This window comes from Ranitomeya variabilis, chromosome 2 (genome assembly GCF_051348905.1).
Source record: "Ranitomeya variabilis isolate aRanVar5 chromosome 2, aRanVar5.hap1, whole genome shotgun sequence".
Classification (NCBI taxonomy): domain Eukaryota; kingdom Metazoa; phylum Chordata; class Amphibia; order Anura; family Dendrobatidae; genus Ranitomeya; species Ranitomeya variabilis.
This window is the reverse complement of record NC_135233.1, coordinates 283,601,813-283,618,756: the sequence shown is the minus strand read 5'-3', so window position 1 is coordinate 283,618,756 and position 16,944 is coordinate 283,601,813. Positions and strand designations below refer to the sequence as shown.

Genomic DNA, 16,944 nt, shown 5'->3' with positions numbered 1-16,944 from the left:
TTGGTACAGTAATGAAAGGATATTTACAATAACAATGTGCTGCACTATGCTGCTGACATTCCAGGTCCTGTGCTAGTGGCTCAGGAGACCCATTCCAGAATGGGGAGTCTTGGGTAAGTTGCCCAGTTTGCCTGTCCCCCCAACGCTATCTCAGACACCAGATTCTTGCTCTGTATATAGTGCAGCAAGTGCCCTGTGCTGGGCAGGGGTGGCCACTCGTAACTCAAGATCCCAACAGGTCTGTGGAGGCCCAGTAAAAGCCCACCTCTGAAGACTCCAACCAGTCACTTCATCTCACAGTCAGTCATAGTATTTAACAACTACAACTTTTGTATCCAAACTTTATTTCACAATTTACAAACAAATAGAATCATTTTTTTTTTTTTTTATAATTCAATGTTCCTGAGGTTGAAGAATTGTGAATCAGGACCAGTTCTCAAGTTTACACATGCCTACTTTGGAGAAATTTTTGACACAGTTTGCACAATGACGGTTGCAGTCTTGTCTAATTGAAACGTTTTTTGCTACTTTTTTCCCTTTGAGTTGATCAAACAACTGGCAAGTGTAAACCCACCCTTGGGCTATGTTCCCACGATAAGGATTTGGTGAGTTTTGATGATTAAATATTACCTGAAGTAGCACCAATTACATAAAAATGCATGTAAACTGATTTATCACGTTTTTGGTATTTTGTGTTTTAAACTTTTGTTTTTGATAGTTCCTGGTATTTGGCTTTGAAAAAAAGTTGATCATCATGTGCAGCTTACATGCGTTTTTAATGTATTTCCGCAGAGGAAGCTTAGTACAAATCTCAGTGTACCAGCAGGAAAAAGACATGTTGCAGATTTCAAATATGCACCACGCGTCTGTTTTATGCAGAGTTGGAAAAAAAAACATAAAGGGCAGAAGATTATAAATCTCATCCAAGTTGGTGAAACTGTGAGACTATGCAATTTTGGTGAAGATGTATATTGTCTCATCAAAAACTCATCGTGGGAACTAAACTTTATTTCAGTAATGATTTACAATCTGAGCTCTACAGTGGGGTAATGGTCTTTTTTTTTACCACTTAATGTGAATGAAAAGATTTGCATTTTATACAGAACAGTGCTCAATGTCCGGAGTCCCTATAAGAGGTTGGGACCCCATGGGATGGATTTACAGTTATGTCATCAGAATAATTCATGTAATGACACTGCAGGCCTGAGTTTAATAATCAATTACACCAAAAGTCACCACAAATGGCCTAATGTACAATCACTTTATCTTTCCAACATAAAACACGTATCTGCCATGGCAGGTTGTTGCTATATTGTGCAAGATGGATCATGGCTTATTAGGGCTAATCTGCCGTCAGAGCAAACAGACATCCCTGACCAAGATTAAGGGCCCATTATTAAGAGCTGAAGGTCATATTAAGTAGTTAAAGTGGTACGTACACAGCAGGGCTCTTATTTAATAATTATGTATTGTACAGTGGGAGCTTATTTTTGTAACACGTGTGAATTGCAGCATCCGCATATTTAACGAGGACCTCACCATGTCAAAAGTGACCAGTTGGTTCCCTGATTTTATGCACACTGCTCTCTTGCCATAGGCGTTGTTTTTGTAATTCCATCATATGGTTTGAGGTATGGGCCATTTTATTTGGTGCTCATTTTTATTGTCTTTACTAAGAGGGTTGTGCTCATAGGATAGTTACACAAAGAAACAAAGACACGCCCCATAGAATCCTGTGAGTCACGGTAAAGACCATAAAAATTAGCACTAACAGGCCACATCTCAGAAACCATATGGCAGATTTAAATAAACAAAAAAAGATACTCTGGGCACAGCGAGAATAAAATAAGGGAAAAAAACAGGCCCTTTTTGACCCAGTGTCAAGTTCTCTTTATATCTCTGGCTCTACTCCTAGCCTCTCTCAAATTATGTAAGGAGCAGTGGAAGCAGATGTTAACAGGTTACTCCGGGACATACCTTTTTATTAAATAATGTGCCCTTTTGTGATAGATTCTCTTTAATTGAAAGGCAATAATAATTTAAAATCACAATTTAACAGTAAACGTCAGCTATTTAAGATAATAGAAAGGCAAGCACGGCTGAGTGTTAGTGGAAGTGCAAAATCAGCTTGAGATGTCATATCTCAAAATACTACACTATCATTGCTGCAAGTTGGATCAATGAATTGTGTTGCTGCACCGATCACCTCTGATCACCCAGGATTATGGTACAAATATCTACATTTTAAAGCCAGTGAAAAAATTTGAGAGTGATAAGAACTTCAAGAGAAATGAGAAGGTAAAAAGAGTCCAGCTGAAAGTTGTGCAAAAGGCTCCAAGATTTTCCAAACAAGAAGTATGCACTCCACAATCACACCAGACTTCCAGGCCAGGAGACGACGGTTAGCGTGACTCTGTTCTTCTGCTCTTTTAACATTGGAATCAGCTGTGCATTGCTCATGCCGATGGCACACACTCCATTTACTTCAACTATCTCATCTCCGCACCTAGAGAGAGCGCAGAGTGAAAGGTTAGTCTTCTAATTACAGACAGCATGGATAACACGCAAAGTGGATAATGGACTCAAATCCCACCAAGGACAATGTCTGCATAGAATTTGTATGATCTCCAGGTACGCCCAAACACATACTGAAATTTAGATTGTGAGCCCCAGTGGGAACAGTGATGATGAGGTCTATAAAGCATTGCATCAGAATAAATGTCTGCAATAGAGGCTTCAAAACTAGGAGAAATTATATTAATACTCTTCTATCAGAAGCTGAACCCGCAACTTAGCTGGAAAATGCTGGCTATAGTACATGGCTGACATCTGCCTGTAAAAGCAGTGACTGGAGCTGTCGCTGATCACTGCAGGTTAATCACAAATGCTGCTATCACTGACTGTGGCACTGAAATGATGCAACTGCTGATGCACACATCTACCCCCATCAGATCCTTCTAAGCCAATAGGTTGTCATGACAAGGGTCTGCTGAAAGCCCCCATCTTAGTCCTTCAGTGATTATTTTCTATATATACTACTGCAATACAATTGCAGGTTCAAGGGTACTAAAAAAAAAAATGCAAAGTTTTTAAATCTAAAAAAAAAATTCACTTGTTATCCTGTTAATAAATACAGATACAGTAATACCAATTTATTATGTATGCTTAGGACTCTTTCAAACCAGTACTGGAGATATCCGTATCCATATGTACGCGTGTCATACTTGTGGCAACAGTGTGCTGCATCAATATCACATGTACCAGCGACTGGGAAACAGCGGTACTGTTCACGCTGTTCCACGGACGCTGGGTGCTGAAGATAGCTCTCATCATTCTCCACTGTTCGCGCTGAGATCAGTGCTAGCAGGAGACAATGTTCAGAGTTGTGTTCGCCTGATAACAGCGAGAGCAGGCGGCGGCTGATGAATACTCCCATCAACCGCCACCTGTGCAATAAAAAAATGAAGTGGGCTTCTCCTGCATTTTTGATAACCAGCCAGGCAAAACTGACAGCTGCAACCCTCAGCTGTCAGCTTTAGCAAGGTTGGTTATCAAAAACAGAGGGGTCCCCCACGCTGTCTTTTTTAATTTATTTAAATAATTTAAAAAAACGGCGTGGGGTCTCCCCCATTTTTGACAACCAGCCAAGCTAAAGCAGACAGCTGGGGGCTGGTATTCTCAGGCTGGTAAGGGGCCATGGATATCGGCCCCCCCAGCCTAAAAATAGCAGCCGCTCGGAAAAGGCAGATCTATTAGATGCATCAATTCTATCACTTGCCCAGCTCTGTCCACTTGCCCTGTGGATGTGGTAAGTGGGGTTTAATGTCACCTTTGTATGGTCTGGTGACATCAAGCCCATGGCTTAGTAATGGAGTGATGTCTATAAGACAACTATCCATTACTAATCCTATAGTTATATTGTAAATAAAGACACAGCCAGAATAAAGTCCTTTATTTGAAATAAAACACACTTTTCCTTTTTTATTTAAAAATAACAAAAACATTTATAGTCACCTAACCCCATTCCATTGAAGCCCTTGTCTCCTGTAATAAAACAAAAATAAAACAACAATATCCATTGTTCTGTCCATTGCCGTAATCCATGTCTGGGGATAAATAGTTTTCAACCTGGACGGTGCCAAGATACAACCGTCCAGGCTGAGAACCACTGGTGAATGAGCTGCTGCGAGCACAGCATCGGTGACCTAATCGAGGGTACCACTGAGGCTGCGTTCCCTGACGGGCCCACTGAACTGCGGTGACTTAAGCACTGTGTGAAAAAGTGAGTTCACCGTAGATCACCTGTGATCTGTGGTGAACTCACTTACTTTTTGCCATGGTGCTGAGGTCACGGCAGTTCAGCCCGGCTGGGAACGCAGCCTCAGTGACCCAGGGTAACCACGAAGAGGTCACCATTAGTGCTATCACAGCAGCTTATTCATCAGTGGTTCCCAGCCTGGACGGTCGTATCTTGGCACCATCCAGGTTGAAAACTATGGACAGGGGAGGGATATGGTTGTTTTTTATTTTTGTTTTACAAGAATATGAGGGCTTCAATGGAATGGGCGTTAGGTGAGTATAACTGTGTGTGTTATTTTTAATTAAAAAGGATAAGTGTGTTTTGTTTTTATTTCAAATGAAGAACTTTATTCCGGCTGTGTCTTTATTTACAGTATAACTACAGGATTAGTAGTATAGATGTCTTATAGAAACCTCTCCATTACTAAACAGGAGGCTTGATGTCACCAGACAATACGAAGGTGATATCAATCCCACAAATATGAACCCCACTTGCTGTAACCATAGGGCAAGTGGGAAGAGCCAGAATTGGAGCATCTAATGGATGCACATTTTCTGAGCGACTGCAGGTTGCCGTTATTAGGCTGGGGGGAAGGAATATCCATGGCCCCTCACCAGCCTGAGAATACCAGCCAGCTGTCTGCTTTAGCAAGGCTGGTTGTCAAAAATGCGGTGAGACCCCACGCCATTTTTGTTAATTATTTGTTTAAATAATTAAAAACAGCATGGGGAGCCCTCTATTCTTGATAACCAGCCTTGCTGAGGGTTGCAGCCAGCAGCTGTCAGTTTTGCCTGGCTGATTTTCAAAAATACAGTGGAACTTGCACCGTTTTTTTTAAAAATGTATTTATAGCACAGGCTGATGAATACTCTCATCAGCCGCAGCCTGCTCTCACTGTTATTAGGGGAGCAGATGTAGGCTGATGGGAGTAGTAGTCCCATCCGCCACTGTCTGCTCTCGCTGTTATCAGTTGAATACAACTCTCAACATTCTCCCCTATTAGAGCTGATCGCAGGGGGAAATTATGAGGCTACGTTCACACGATCCTTTTTTCACTGCGGATTTTTCAGGTCCTTTTTCGGGAAAATCCACAGTGAAAAACGGCGGTGCTTCTCTCTGCGGTTTTGTGTCCTTTTTCTACTGCGGATTCTACTGCGGGTTTCCAACTGCAGTTTCCTATTGGTGCTGTTGGAAACCCGCAGCGGAATCCGCAGAAAGAATTGACATGGTACTTTTTTTTTTCTGCAGGCAAATCAGCGCGGATTTGCCTGCGAAAAAAAGGATCGTCGGCACAGCGGTTTTTGTTTTCCATGCAGGGTACAGTACAATGTTACCCTATGGAAAACTGCTGCGGATCCGCAGCTGCAATTCCGCTGTGGATCCGCAGCAAAAACCGCATCGTGTGAACATAGCCTGAGCTTATCTGATAATACCCCACAATTGTACTATCATGGAGAATCATGTTGCCAGGTCATGTTTACGGCACAATAAAAGCAAATCCCCCCAAAATATGGTATAATTTGATTTTTATTGCCATTTTCACTACACTTTTTTTCCTGTTTTTCAGTATAGTAATTGGTAAACTGAAAGGTGTCATTCAAATTGGTCCCACGACAAAAACTCATATGGCAAGATTAAAAGAAAAATCAAGAAAAGTTATGGCTTTTAGAAGTTGAGAAAAAAAAAACCCATTGGCCATGGCAAAATGCGGTTAAAATACCACAATTTATAGTGTTTTTTTATTTTGATAATTGTATAGCTCACAACTGAAACAGAGATATAGGAATGCTGTTCTAGTCTAAGTCACTTAGACTAAGGCCTCATTTACACGTTCGTGTTTAAACATATACTGTATATACTCAAGTATAAGCCGAGATTTTCAGCCCATTTTTTTAGGCTGAAAGTGCCCCTCACGGCTTATACTCGAGTCATTGTCCCACGTGGTACCGCTCATTAAAATAATTAATATGGACGTGACTCCACTCCCATAGGGGTGGAACGCATATTCATTACTTTAATGAGCGGTACCAGTGACCGCTGAACACAGAAACAAGCTGCCGGTGTCCGAGACCATCGCATCGGAGAAGCGGCCAGGAACCGCGCCGGGAGGGTGAGTATAACGGGGGAGGGTGAGCATTACGATATTCACCTGTCCCCGTTCCACTGTCGCGCTGTGTCTTCCGCGTCCTCTGGCTGTGACGTTCAGGTCAGAGGGCGTGATGATGTGTTTAGTGCGCACGCCGCCCTCTGCCTGAACAGTCACTGCAGAGAGACGAAAGACAGAGCGGCGGTGGAGCGGGGACAGGTGAATATCGCAAGTGCCGGTGTCCCCGCCTGCTCAGGACAAGAGGGGAGTATGTAATTTTTTTTTTTTTTTTTATATCGCAGCAGCAGCATATGGGGCAAATGATTCTATGGAGCCATAATCAACCTTTATGCAGGCATTATATGGGGCAAATGTTTCTATGGAGCATCTTATGGGGCCATAATCAACCTTAGCACAGCATTATATGGGGCAAATTTTTCTATGGAGCATCTTATGGGGCCATAAACAACCTTTATGCAGAAGTATATGGAGCACATTTTCTATGGGGCCATAATCAACTTTTATGCAGGATTGTATGGGGCAAATGTTTCTATGGAGCATCTTATGGGGCCCATCATGAACTTTATGGAGCATTATATGGGGCGTATTTTGTATGGAGCATCTTATGGGGCCCATCATGAACTTTATGGAGCATTATATGGGGCTCCCGATAAAAAATGGATATTCAAAAACACAACCTACTGATGTCTCAATTTTACTTTTATTGGTATCTATTTTTATTTTTGAAATTTACCAGTAGCTGCTGCATTTTCCACCCTAGGCTTATACTCGAGTCATTAAGTTTCCCCGATTTTTGTTTGTTTTTTTGTGTGGCAAAATTAGGGGTCTCGGCTTATACTCGAGTATATACGGTATGTAAAAGAAATGGCATCGGTGTCATCAGTGTTTTCCACGGATGGATAAAAAAAATAAATTACAAAGCTTCTCCTATTCTTTGCAATGTAAAACACAGAAAGAACACGTATGCCATCTGTGTGCGGTTGTGTTTTTTCACAGACCCATAGTCTTGTATTTGCCTTTTTCATCTGTGCTGTTGGAAAAATGGACATGTCTGTGTGTTTTGCACAGCCACACGGTCCGTGAAAAAAATGGACATATGAACAGCATCATAGATATTATAATGGGCAATGGGTGTTGTATCCGTGGAAAAAAAATAATACAAGTATGTGCAACACAGACATCTGAATGAGACATGAGACTTATTTTCTGGTATATGCTTGCAAGTTATGGGTCTCCTAATGAGAACAGCAGAATTTATGCCTACGAGATTGTTAGTTTGAGTCAGGAATTGCAACCATAGTATGGACCAGAAAGTATGGTCGCGTGAATAAGTCCTTAGGAAATGCGTATTATGCAGCTCCATAAAGGAGATTAGATGCAGCTAGCAGTGATGGGACTTGCTTCTATCAGACATTTATGGAAATTTCTTATCAGTCAACTACTTTAACTAAATAAGAAAAAGAAAGTGCAATAGCAATATATACACATTCAACCTACTTTAACCGTCCATCGAAAAAAGCCGGAGTGGCAGGCACTATTGTTTTGATGAAGAAAGGTTGATTTCCCTTGGTCTCTTCATAACCTCCAACAATGCTGAACCCCCAGCTTTCAAAGGTACTCTTCCGCAGTGAAATGTGCCGACACCAGTGCAGGGAGCTATGAATAGGAGACATCTTCTTTTGTTAGATGCCATAATAATAATCTTTATTTTTATATAGCGCTAACATATTCTGCAGCGCTTTACCGTTTTTGCACACATTATCATCGCTGTCCCCGATGGGGCTCACAATCTAAATTCCCTATCAGTATGCCTTTGGATGCAAGCAATATCATAAACGTTTTAGGTTTAATAAATATAATAAAGGCATTAAGGATACCAAAATAATGGAGTGACAGCTAAAGCGATCATTTGTTGTGTAATAAGGAAGCTTTTACATTGCATTCATAGGTCCTGTTGGGGTATACATCCGAACCGATTCCCCCCCCCCCTCCACACAGAATGGGGTTTGGACGTAGGGACAGGGCCATAGACGGTGATGGCAGATTGAACGGGAGCTCTGACAAGCACCATTTTCGGGAGTATACGCCTAGAGGAGGTGGACACTGACACAGTCTACTACGTACGGTTGTCCACCTCCTGTAAGCGTACACTCCTGGAAACAATGCACGGCAGAGCGAATGTTTGCTCTGTCTGCATCATTACAGTCTATGGCCCCGTCGGCGCATACGTTTGAACCCAGTTTTGCTGGGGGGTTTGGACGCTTGACCCTACAGGACCCACGAACGCAATGTGAAAGCTCCCTAACTGGTTACACAAAAGCTCTGCTGCCGTTGAAGGAAGTATATACAGTATATTTAAAAGTGATCACTACTTACCTAGGAAGATGAAACCAGTGGACCCACAGGGGAGACCAGATACCCCCAGGATCTCTTGTTACTTCAACACCACCTTCTGTAGTCTCTCCATGTCTCTCGGTTACTACTAATTCCAGGGTTTTCAGGACAACAGTGTGTGATGCAGCATTGGACTTTAGTGCAGACACCGCATCCAAATAACTTAGACAAGTCAAGTCAACCCCATTGATGCTGAGGAGTACATCACCTGTAAGGAGAAGAAAAAGACAAGTAAACATGTGGAACGGAGCTGCAAAGCACAGCTCCATTAAATGTGTAGCAGCCACTTGCCAGGTACTGCAGAACAGCTCCTATTTTGAATGTGTTTCTATCCATATGCAATATAATATGGGCACATTCAAAAATCCGTACAAATTGGTCTGAAATCTGACCGCAATGCATTTGATTGGCTGTGGGTCACGTTCAGGTCGTGATACCCACGGCCAGTCTATGTGTCGGTCCTGTGTCAGACTAATTTGTACAGACGTCTGAATGCGCCCTAAGGAGAAATCATCACTAGCTTTTGATTAGAAAACAACTTTAAGTATTTTGGAATCTGCAGTGTTCTCCTGAAGAAATGGTGAATGCTTATGCAACGTCTATATATAATGAATGGCCTGTAATTTTTCTTTCTGACCTAATATTTTTCTATTTGTAGTAGTATAAAAAAAAATAATACAAAAAAGGTCTACCAGTATATAAAGAGAGCAAATTACCTTTCTTGATTCTGCCATCTCTGAACAGACATCCCACTGGCTGAACACTGGAGACATAGATGGGGAGTTTGTTTTTATGATCTCGTCCTCCTCCTATGGTAATCCCCAGAGATTCCCTTGGCTCTTTTTTCAGAGTGACTATTTTCTCCATTAATAAACTCGCCTGAGGCTGGTCCTATATTTAATTCAAAAGGACAAAACACAATGTATATCCTGTATATTAAGCAAAACAAATGCCACCCAGTATAATATGAAGGTCATCACAGACCTACATTAATATCATGGAGCTTCCCCTTACCAACAGGTCACTTACCTGGAGCCCCCTTTTTAAGAATTTTTATTGGCACATCTAATTGATCTCATCAAAAATCTAATATTTATCGGGGTGGCACAAGTTGGGAGAGGAAACAAATTAAACAGATATGGTTTTAAGAAAATGCTGCTGAGCGGCCATACCGGACATCTCCAAAAAAAACAACAAAAAAAAACAACACAGTAGGCAATGTATCTTGAGAAAAAAAGTTTAATTAATTTTTTAGAATGGAGAAAACACATTGAAAAGGACTATAGTCCACGGGCCTTGACAGTAGTCTGTGGTTGCTGGCCCAGAGCCATGAGATAGATGACCTATCCTAAACACAGGCCACAACATCGGTTTCATAGGAGTCTGAAAACCCCAACTGCTCAGCTAGATGCAGCTCTCACAGCAACCAGATATAAGCAGTGCACAAAGCAGGATAGCACAGGTTGGTACACTATGTAATCGCTGGTTTTTGGTAGATAAGCTCCTTATTATGTATACCACTTTTCACATGTAAAGCGCCATGGAATAAATGGCACTATAATACATATTATTAATAATTATTATTATATAATATCCACTTCAATAGCAAATAAGCTGCAGCACCTGTGAACGTCCAGATAGGCTGTATAATGCCGGGTTGAGACAGACCTCTGAGTGTCCTAGGTGTCAGTCCGAGGGGGCAGGGATTCTGCACATGTTATGGCAATGTCCGAGGCTGAACTCGTACTGGTTAGATGTTGGGGAAGCAAATGAGAAAACATATGGTAAAATTGAAAGGGACCCTGTGGTATGTATTTTGGGCCATGTGGAGGAGGTCCGGGTGCAAAATTATCATAAACTGGCAATAGCCAGATTGTTGTATGTTGCGCGTAAAGACACTGGATAAGTGAAGAACCGCCGACATTGTGAGAATTCTATAGACAGTCTGACATGGTTGTTAATATATAAAAGGGTATTTATGAAAAAAGAAAAAGTGTGAAAACCTTTGAAACTCTGTGAAAACCGTGGATGGAGAGGAGCTGATTCCAATAGGGTGCTGTTTTAATGTGTATGCAATGTATGTTATTGTACTATTGCTGTTCATACATGCTTTAAGGGTAGGGGGGCAGTAGGGGAGTAATTTGAAATATGTAAACATGTCTTTTTTTTTTTTTACACAATTGCACTTGTTTGTCAATTTGAATACTATTAATAAAAATTTAACTGATTTATAAAAAAAAAAAGAGAGCATTTGGATTATCCAGAAGAGTATTTGGAAAATGTCATATGGTCTGATGAAACCAAAGTAGAACTGTTTGGTAGAAGCAAAACTCGTCGTGTTTGGAGGAGACAGAATGCTGAGTTACATCCAAAGAACACCATACCTACTGTGAAGCATGGGGGTAGCAACATCATACTTTGGGGCTGTTTCTCTGCAAAGGGACCAGGACGACTGATCCTTATACATGAAAGAATATATTGTTAGATTTTGAGTGCAAACCTCCTTCCATCAGCAAGGGCACGGAAGATGAAACGTAGATGGGTCTTTCAGCATCATAATGATCTGAAGCACATCACCAGGGCAACAAAGGAGTGACTTCGTAATAAGCAGATGAAGGTCCTGGAGTGGCCTAGCCAGTCTCCAGATCTCAACCCCATAGGAAACCTTTGGAGAGAGTTGAAAGTCCGTGTCGCCCAGCGACAGGCCCAAAACATCACTGCTCTAGAGGAGATCTGCATGGAGGAATGGGCCAACATACCACCAACAGTGTGTGCCAACCTTGTGAAGACTTACAGAAAACGTTTGACCGCTGTCATTGCCAAAAAATGGATATATAACGAAATATTTAGATGGACTTTTGTTAATGACCAAATACTTATTTTCTACCATAATTTGCAAAATAAATCTTGCCAAATCAGACAAGGTGATTTTCTGGATTTGTTTTCTCATTTTAGGACTCTCATAGTTGTGGTCTATGAATGATGTCAATTACAGGCGTCTCATCTTTTTAAGTGGGAGAACTTGCACAATTGGTGGCTGACTAAATACTTTTTTCCCCAAAGTATTAGAATTCAGCTTTCAGTCAGGTCCTTAAAGCCAGTAAATTTTACCATGTGGTCCTACTGTGGCAAACTACGTAGAAATAATAACTCACCCTCTGTGTGGATTTCCTTCTACATGGATGTACACTAGGCCTCTTGCGTGCCTGGACAGGACTTTCCCCATTGCTACTGCTGCTGCTCCCAGATGAAGTTCCTTCTTCATTGACTTCCATAGCCTGCAGGATACTTTGCCGAAGGACCACAAAGTTAACCCGTGCCTCACTCATCTACAAGATGACAAAATTATGTAATTCTGAACTTTCATAAACAAGGTAAACAATTCACTTTTATACGACAATGCAAAATCATGCAGGACATTGTAAATGGAAGCTGCTATAAATAATACTTTACTTGGGTCAGCATCAGGCCCTGTAACTGCGGTGGAGTGCAAAGCAACACAAATTAACCAGCTTGTCCCTACCTCTGAAAAGGATTGTTACCCTCCAAGGCTTCTCAGAAGCAGGACACTTATGGTCCTTTTAGGTGGTCTAATCCACGCTGTTCATTTGGACCAGTCGCTTACTGGCCTGTTTAGACAAACATTCTGTGTGCACAGAACAATCATTAAAGGGAACCTGTCACCACGTTTTTGGAAGATGGGATAAAAATAGCGTTAAATAGTGGCAGAGGTGGGCGTTACATTAGTGTGTGTGTTATGCGTTTATTACCCACCTAAGTTGCCGAAATAACTTTGCAAAGTCTCCGTTTTCGCCTGTCAATCAGGCTGGTCAGGTCGCATGGGCGTTGTCTTCCCCCAGATTTGGCGTAGTTTTCCGTTGGTGGCGTAGTGGTGTGCGCATGCCCAAAGTCCGGAATCCTCTTCCAGGGGATTTAAAATAGCGCGGTGTTCGTTATTGCATTGGTGATCGGTGGGCGCGGCCATCTTCCTTTGGCCGCGCGTGCGCAGAAGCGGCGCTCTGCTGGCCGCGGCTTCAGGAAAATGGCCGCCGCGATATCCATCTGCGCACGCGCGGCATCCCGCGGCCATTTTCCTGAAGCCGCGGCCAGCAGAGCGCCGCTTCTGCGCACGCGCGGCCAAAGGAAGATGGCCGCGCCCACCGATCACCAATGCAATAACGAACACCGCGCTATTTTAAATCCCCTGGAAGAGGATTCCGGACTTTGGGCATGCGCACACCACTACGCCACCAACGGAAAACTACGCCAAATCTGGGTGAAGACACCACGCCCATGTGACCTGACCAGCCTGATTGCAAAGTCTCCGTTTTCGCCTGTCAAAGTTATTTCGGCAACTTAGGTGGGTAATAAACGCATAACACACACACTAATGTAACGCCCACCTCTGCCCCTATTTAACGCTATTTTTATCCCATCTTCCAAAAACGTGGTGACAGGTTCCCTTTAATATGATCGTTCCATGTGCATAGAATTTTTTACTATCGGAAGCACATGTCAGGTTTAAACAGGACAAAAAGAGAAAAATCATTGCACCGGACGAACCAGCGTTTTGCTATTTTTTTATTTTTTTTCTTCAAATGAATGCTAGCCTATTCACACAGGCTGACATTTGTGCACGCTCATTTTGCCGATTATTAGCCTGTCTAAATGAGCCATCAGTGAAACTTTTCAAAATTGTAAAGCTGGTTTCACACTAGCGTACAGGAGTGCTGCGGATGGCAGTGTACTTCCTCCCTTCTTCCTCCCTGAAACCACGCCTATGCTCCGCCTACACATGCGCCGTTTGGACGCTGCGCCGACCACAACAAAATGCAACATGTTGCGTTCGGCGCAGCGTTCAAATGGGGCATGCGGAGGCATCCGCAAACCACGTACGTCCCTGCGGACCCAATGATAAAGATAGGTACGTAGGGCACCACAGGATGCAAGGAGGCGTAGGTGTGGTTTCAGGGAAGAAGGGAGGAAAGTACGCTGCCATCCGCAGCACTCCCGTATGCTAATGTGAAACCAGCCTTACCCACCTGAGAGGGAGCATGACACATGTAACTAGACACAGCATTTGTCTCAGATCTTCCTTTTTAGCATAGTTTTATGCCCCCCATCTCATCAATATAACTCTAAAAAGGTATCACGTGGATGTCCTTATTTTATTAAATCAGTCATCATGGATGGTTTTCTTTAATCGCTTTAGCATCAGTGACCTTAACATGCATATTTAATTTCATATTTGGGCGCAGTGGTCAAACATGAGAGACCTTGTCTTCCTTCAACCCACCATCACAGCTCTGATATACAGACAATGTAGGCTGGATTACCTGGATTATCTGCGCTGCCGCCTCAGGAGTCCCATGACGGAGATCATGACCATTAATGGACAAGACCTTGTCATTACACTTTAGTTTTCCATCTTTTGCAGCCAGACCACCATCTAATAAATCCAGAACAAAAACACCATGCTCCTCAGTCTTCCTGACCAACTTGATCCCTAGAGGCTCCGATCGATCCTGCTTCAGTAGAGTCACTTGGATCACTTCTTTGCAGACACTAGCTGTGGTGGTTCCCTCTGCTCGTTGAGATCTTTGCGAGAAACCCTTCTCTTGTAGGACAGTGATGTAGAACACAGAAGAAGGCTGCCGGAGTAAGGCAATTGCTTGGCTGTGGGACACATTACTGATATTCATTCCATTAACCTGAAAATGCATCAAGGCTTTATTAACAACTAGCGACCCGTAGAAGCAAAACTTCTCCAGAATATGTAAATTGAACTATTTAACAGAACTGAGACATATATTTATTCTTAATATACACTGCGTTACTGGCATCGCTCAATGCTGCGGCCAGCGAAGGACTGCAGCAGTCAAATGTCCATCTAGATCAGCAATGTACAGAAATCAACGATAGAAAGGAGTGATGGGGCGTCGGTAAGTAATATATTTTATTACTTTACAGAAATCCCTTTAAGTGTAGTCCAACCAGAATCTTAATTCTGACTGGAGTTGTGTGTTAAAAAGATTGGGGTGGAAGACTTGAGCTAAAGGTGCCAATGGCACTATAATATCTGATGGGCAAGCACGCATTTGGCAGACAGATATTGCCCACCCCTACAATGCACGTGCGCGCTCAGTTCAGCAGAGCATGCATGTGTTTTTAAGGTGGAAAGCGCAGTCGGACATCTCGAGCAACTGCTTATCTAAAGTGGTCTCTTAATTTTTACCAGAGCTGTATGGGAATATTACGGGCCACAGAGAGATGAGACACTTGTATGGGGGCATAATTGGTGGACAATACTACTGCATAGGTGGCACGGTGGGGACAATTCTACTCTATGAGGACACATGGTAGCAGCACTACTGTAATGAATGTTATTTTGGGGGATAATATTACTGCAGAATAAAAAGAGAGGTCCTGTTACTGTAGTACTGGGGAAAAATGGAAAAGGAGCCCTAGAAGTGATCAGCCATAGATATGCGCGTTACTTTTTCCGCAGATGAGTCCTGGCTGGATGAAATCATAGGAGCCCGCGTCAGATGAAGAAGAAAAGAGAAAATGAGCGACTTCAGTTGGAGAGGTCACCAGTGAGTCTCTGAAGTTACCTGTATACTTACACTACATACTATGTACAGAACTCATGTATAAGTGTCACCTGCGATCACTGGAGTTACCTGTACTATATACACTGATAGCTTCCACTATACTGTCATTGTATGGGGGTGACGCAGACTCTTAACATTAGTGAGACCCATGTATCTGAGCAGCATGCTGCTGGGAATTGGGGGCAGGTACAAATTTTGCCCTGCGACCATAGGACTATAGTTATGCCACTGTTTCCCAACTTAGTTTTCATTAGCTTTCACCAGACAGACCAGGTGACATGTTGTAGATTAACTTTTTTTCCTCAGATAGAATTATTTCTAGATCATCCTTTAAAAGTTAATGAAGAATGAGAAGTTGTGCTGGTGCCAGGCTCACATCGTTGTTCCCCAGTCATGAAACTACTATGTATGGTAATACAGTCAAATATGTACCATCTTCACGTATCACGTTCATTTGTCTCTGCTCCTACATATAAGTGTATATCATATACCTCATAAACCATCTGTCGTCAAGAAGCACCTTACATCATGAGAGATTAATTAAATATGCAATTATACCTGGCTGGAGGTATGAATCTCATTACTGCTAAGTGACATATCGCAAACCTCCCTAAATAGTGCCTAAAGGAGTTTTTGTTGTTACACCCATCCCATAAATGCAGCTGATGAACGTAATCTATGCTGATATTTCTGTCTCAAGGCCTGGCAAAGGGAATTACTGTCATACACAAAGCCACATATCTAATAATTTAACAAAGAATTGTCATGTTTAAAAAAAAAAAGCAAAATTAATGTTAAAGGGTACGTTCACACAAGGCAGAAAAGCAGCAGATCTTCCATCCAGAAAATCCAGCAGGAATACCTGGCTCTTTATCCTTATTAAATTATCAGTATCTTTGGTCGAGATTTTATGAATTCTCATCCACATGCTGCAGAGAAAATCCACAGCATAAATTGACCAGCACAGTAGATTGCACATCCACGCCAATTTCATATACACTGTGCATATTCACCACAAAATCTATACGGGACATCTTACAGGAGGTGTCCGGTCTTAGGCTACAAGTCTGCAGTCACTGTTTGTGACTGCAGACTTGCGAGTCCTCACATCGCGCGCACTGTGTGCTGTCAGGATTCTCTGGTGTCGGCAAGGGAGCGTAACTCAAGTATGCAAGGAAACAAGAAGTGAGAAGCACAGCTAGTATAACAAGATGGGTGCTGAATCAGTAATCAATCGAGAACTAGACAACAAAAACAGAAATTACCTAATGATAAGCCCACCTGTAATGTATAAATTTTTATTTCAGACAAAAAAACATGTATGATTAAAAAAAATTTAAATAAAAACAAATATCCCCAAAATATACTAAATAATTGTAGGGATGACACCAGGATATAATGAACAGTATAATAACCATATAGTCCCAGACTTAATAGCCCTCACAAATAGCAATCATAAAAACTGACATGCTGGCAACACGGCACATCTCAGACCTCTGGGCCATACCAATCTAAGAATGGACCCACAG

At 42.2% G+C, this 16,944-nt stretch overlaps 1 protein-coding gene across 4 annotated transcripts in view; it reads right to left on the bottom strand.

Annotated features, from left to right (window-relative positions):
* Positions 1-325: 325 nt before the first annotated feature.
* Positions 326-16,944, bottom strand: part of LOC143805564 (ligand of Numb protein X 2-like) — a 91,520-nt gene continuing 74,901 nt past the window's right edge. For all 4 annotated transcript variants that reach the window (XM_077285057.1, XM_077285060.1, XM_077285061.1 and 1 more), the window contains exons 5-10: positions 14,138-14,512; positions 11,957-12,130; positions 9,518-9,692; positions 8,784-9,009; positions 7,905-8,063; positions 326-2,506 (exon numbers count right to left, since the gene is read on the bottom strand). In XM_077285057.1, coding sequence (XP_077141172.1) covers positions 2,371-2,506; positions 7,905-8,063; positions 8,784-9,009; positions 9,518-9,692; positions 11,957-12,130; positions 14,138-14,512 — 1,245 coding nt within the window. In that variant the 3' untranslated portion in view covers positions 326-2,370. The remainder of the gene's footprint in view (positions 2,507-7,904; positions 8,064-8,783; positions 9,010-9,517; positions 9,693-11,956; positions 12,131-14,137; positions 14,513-16,944) is intronic.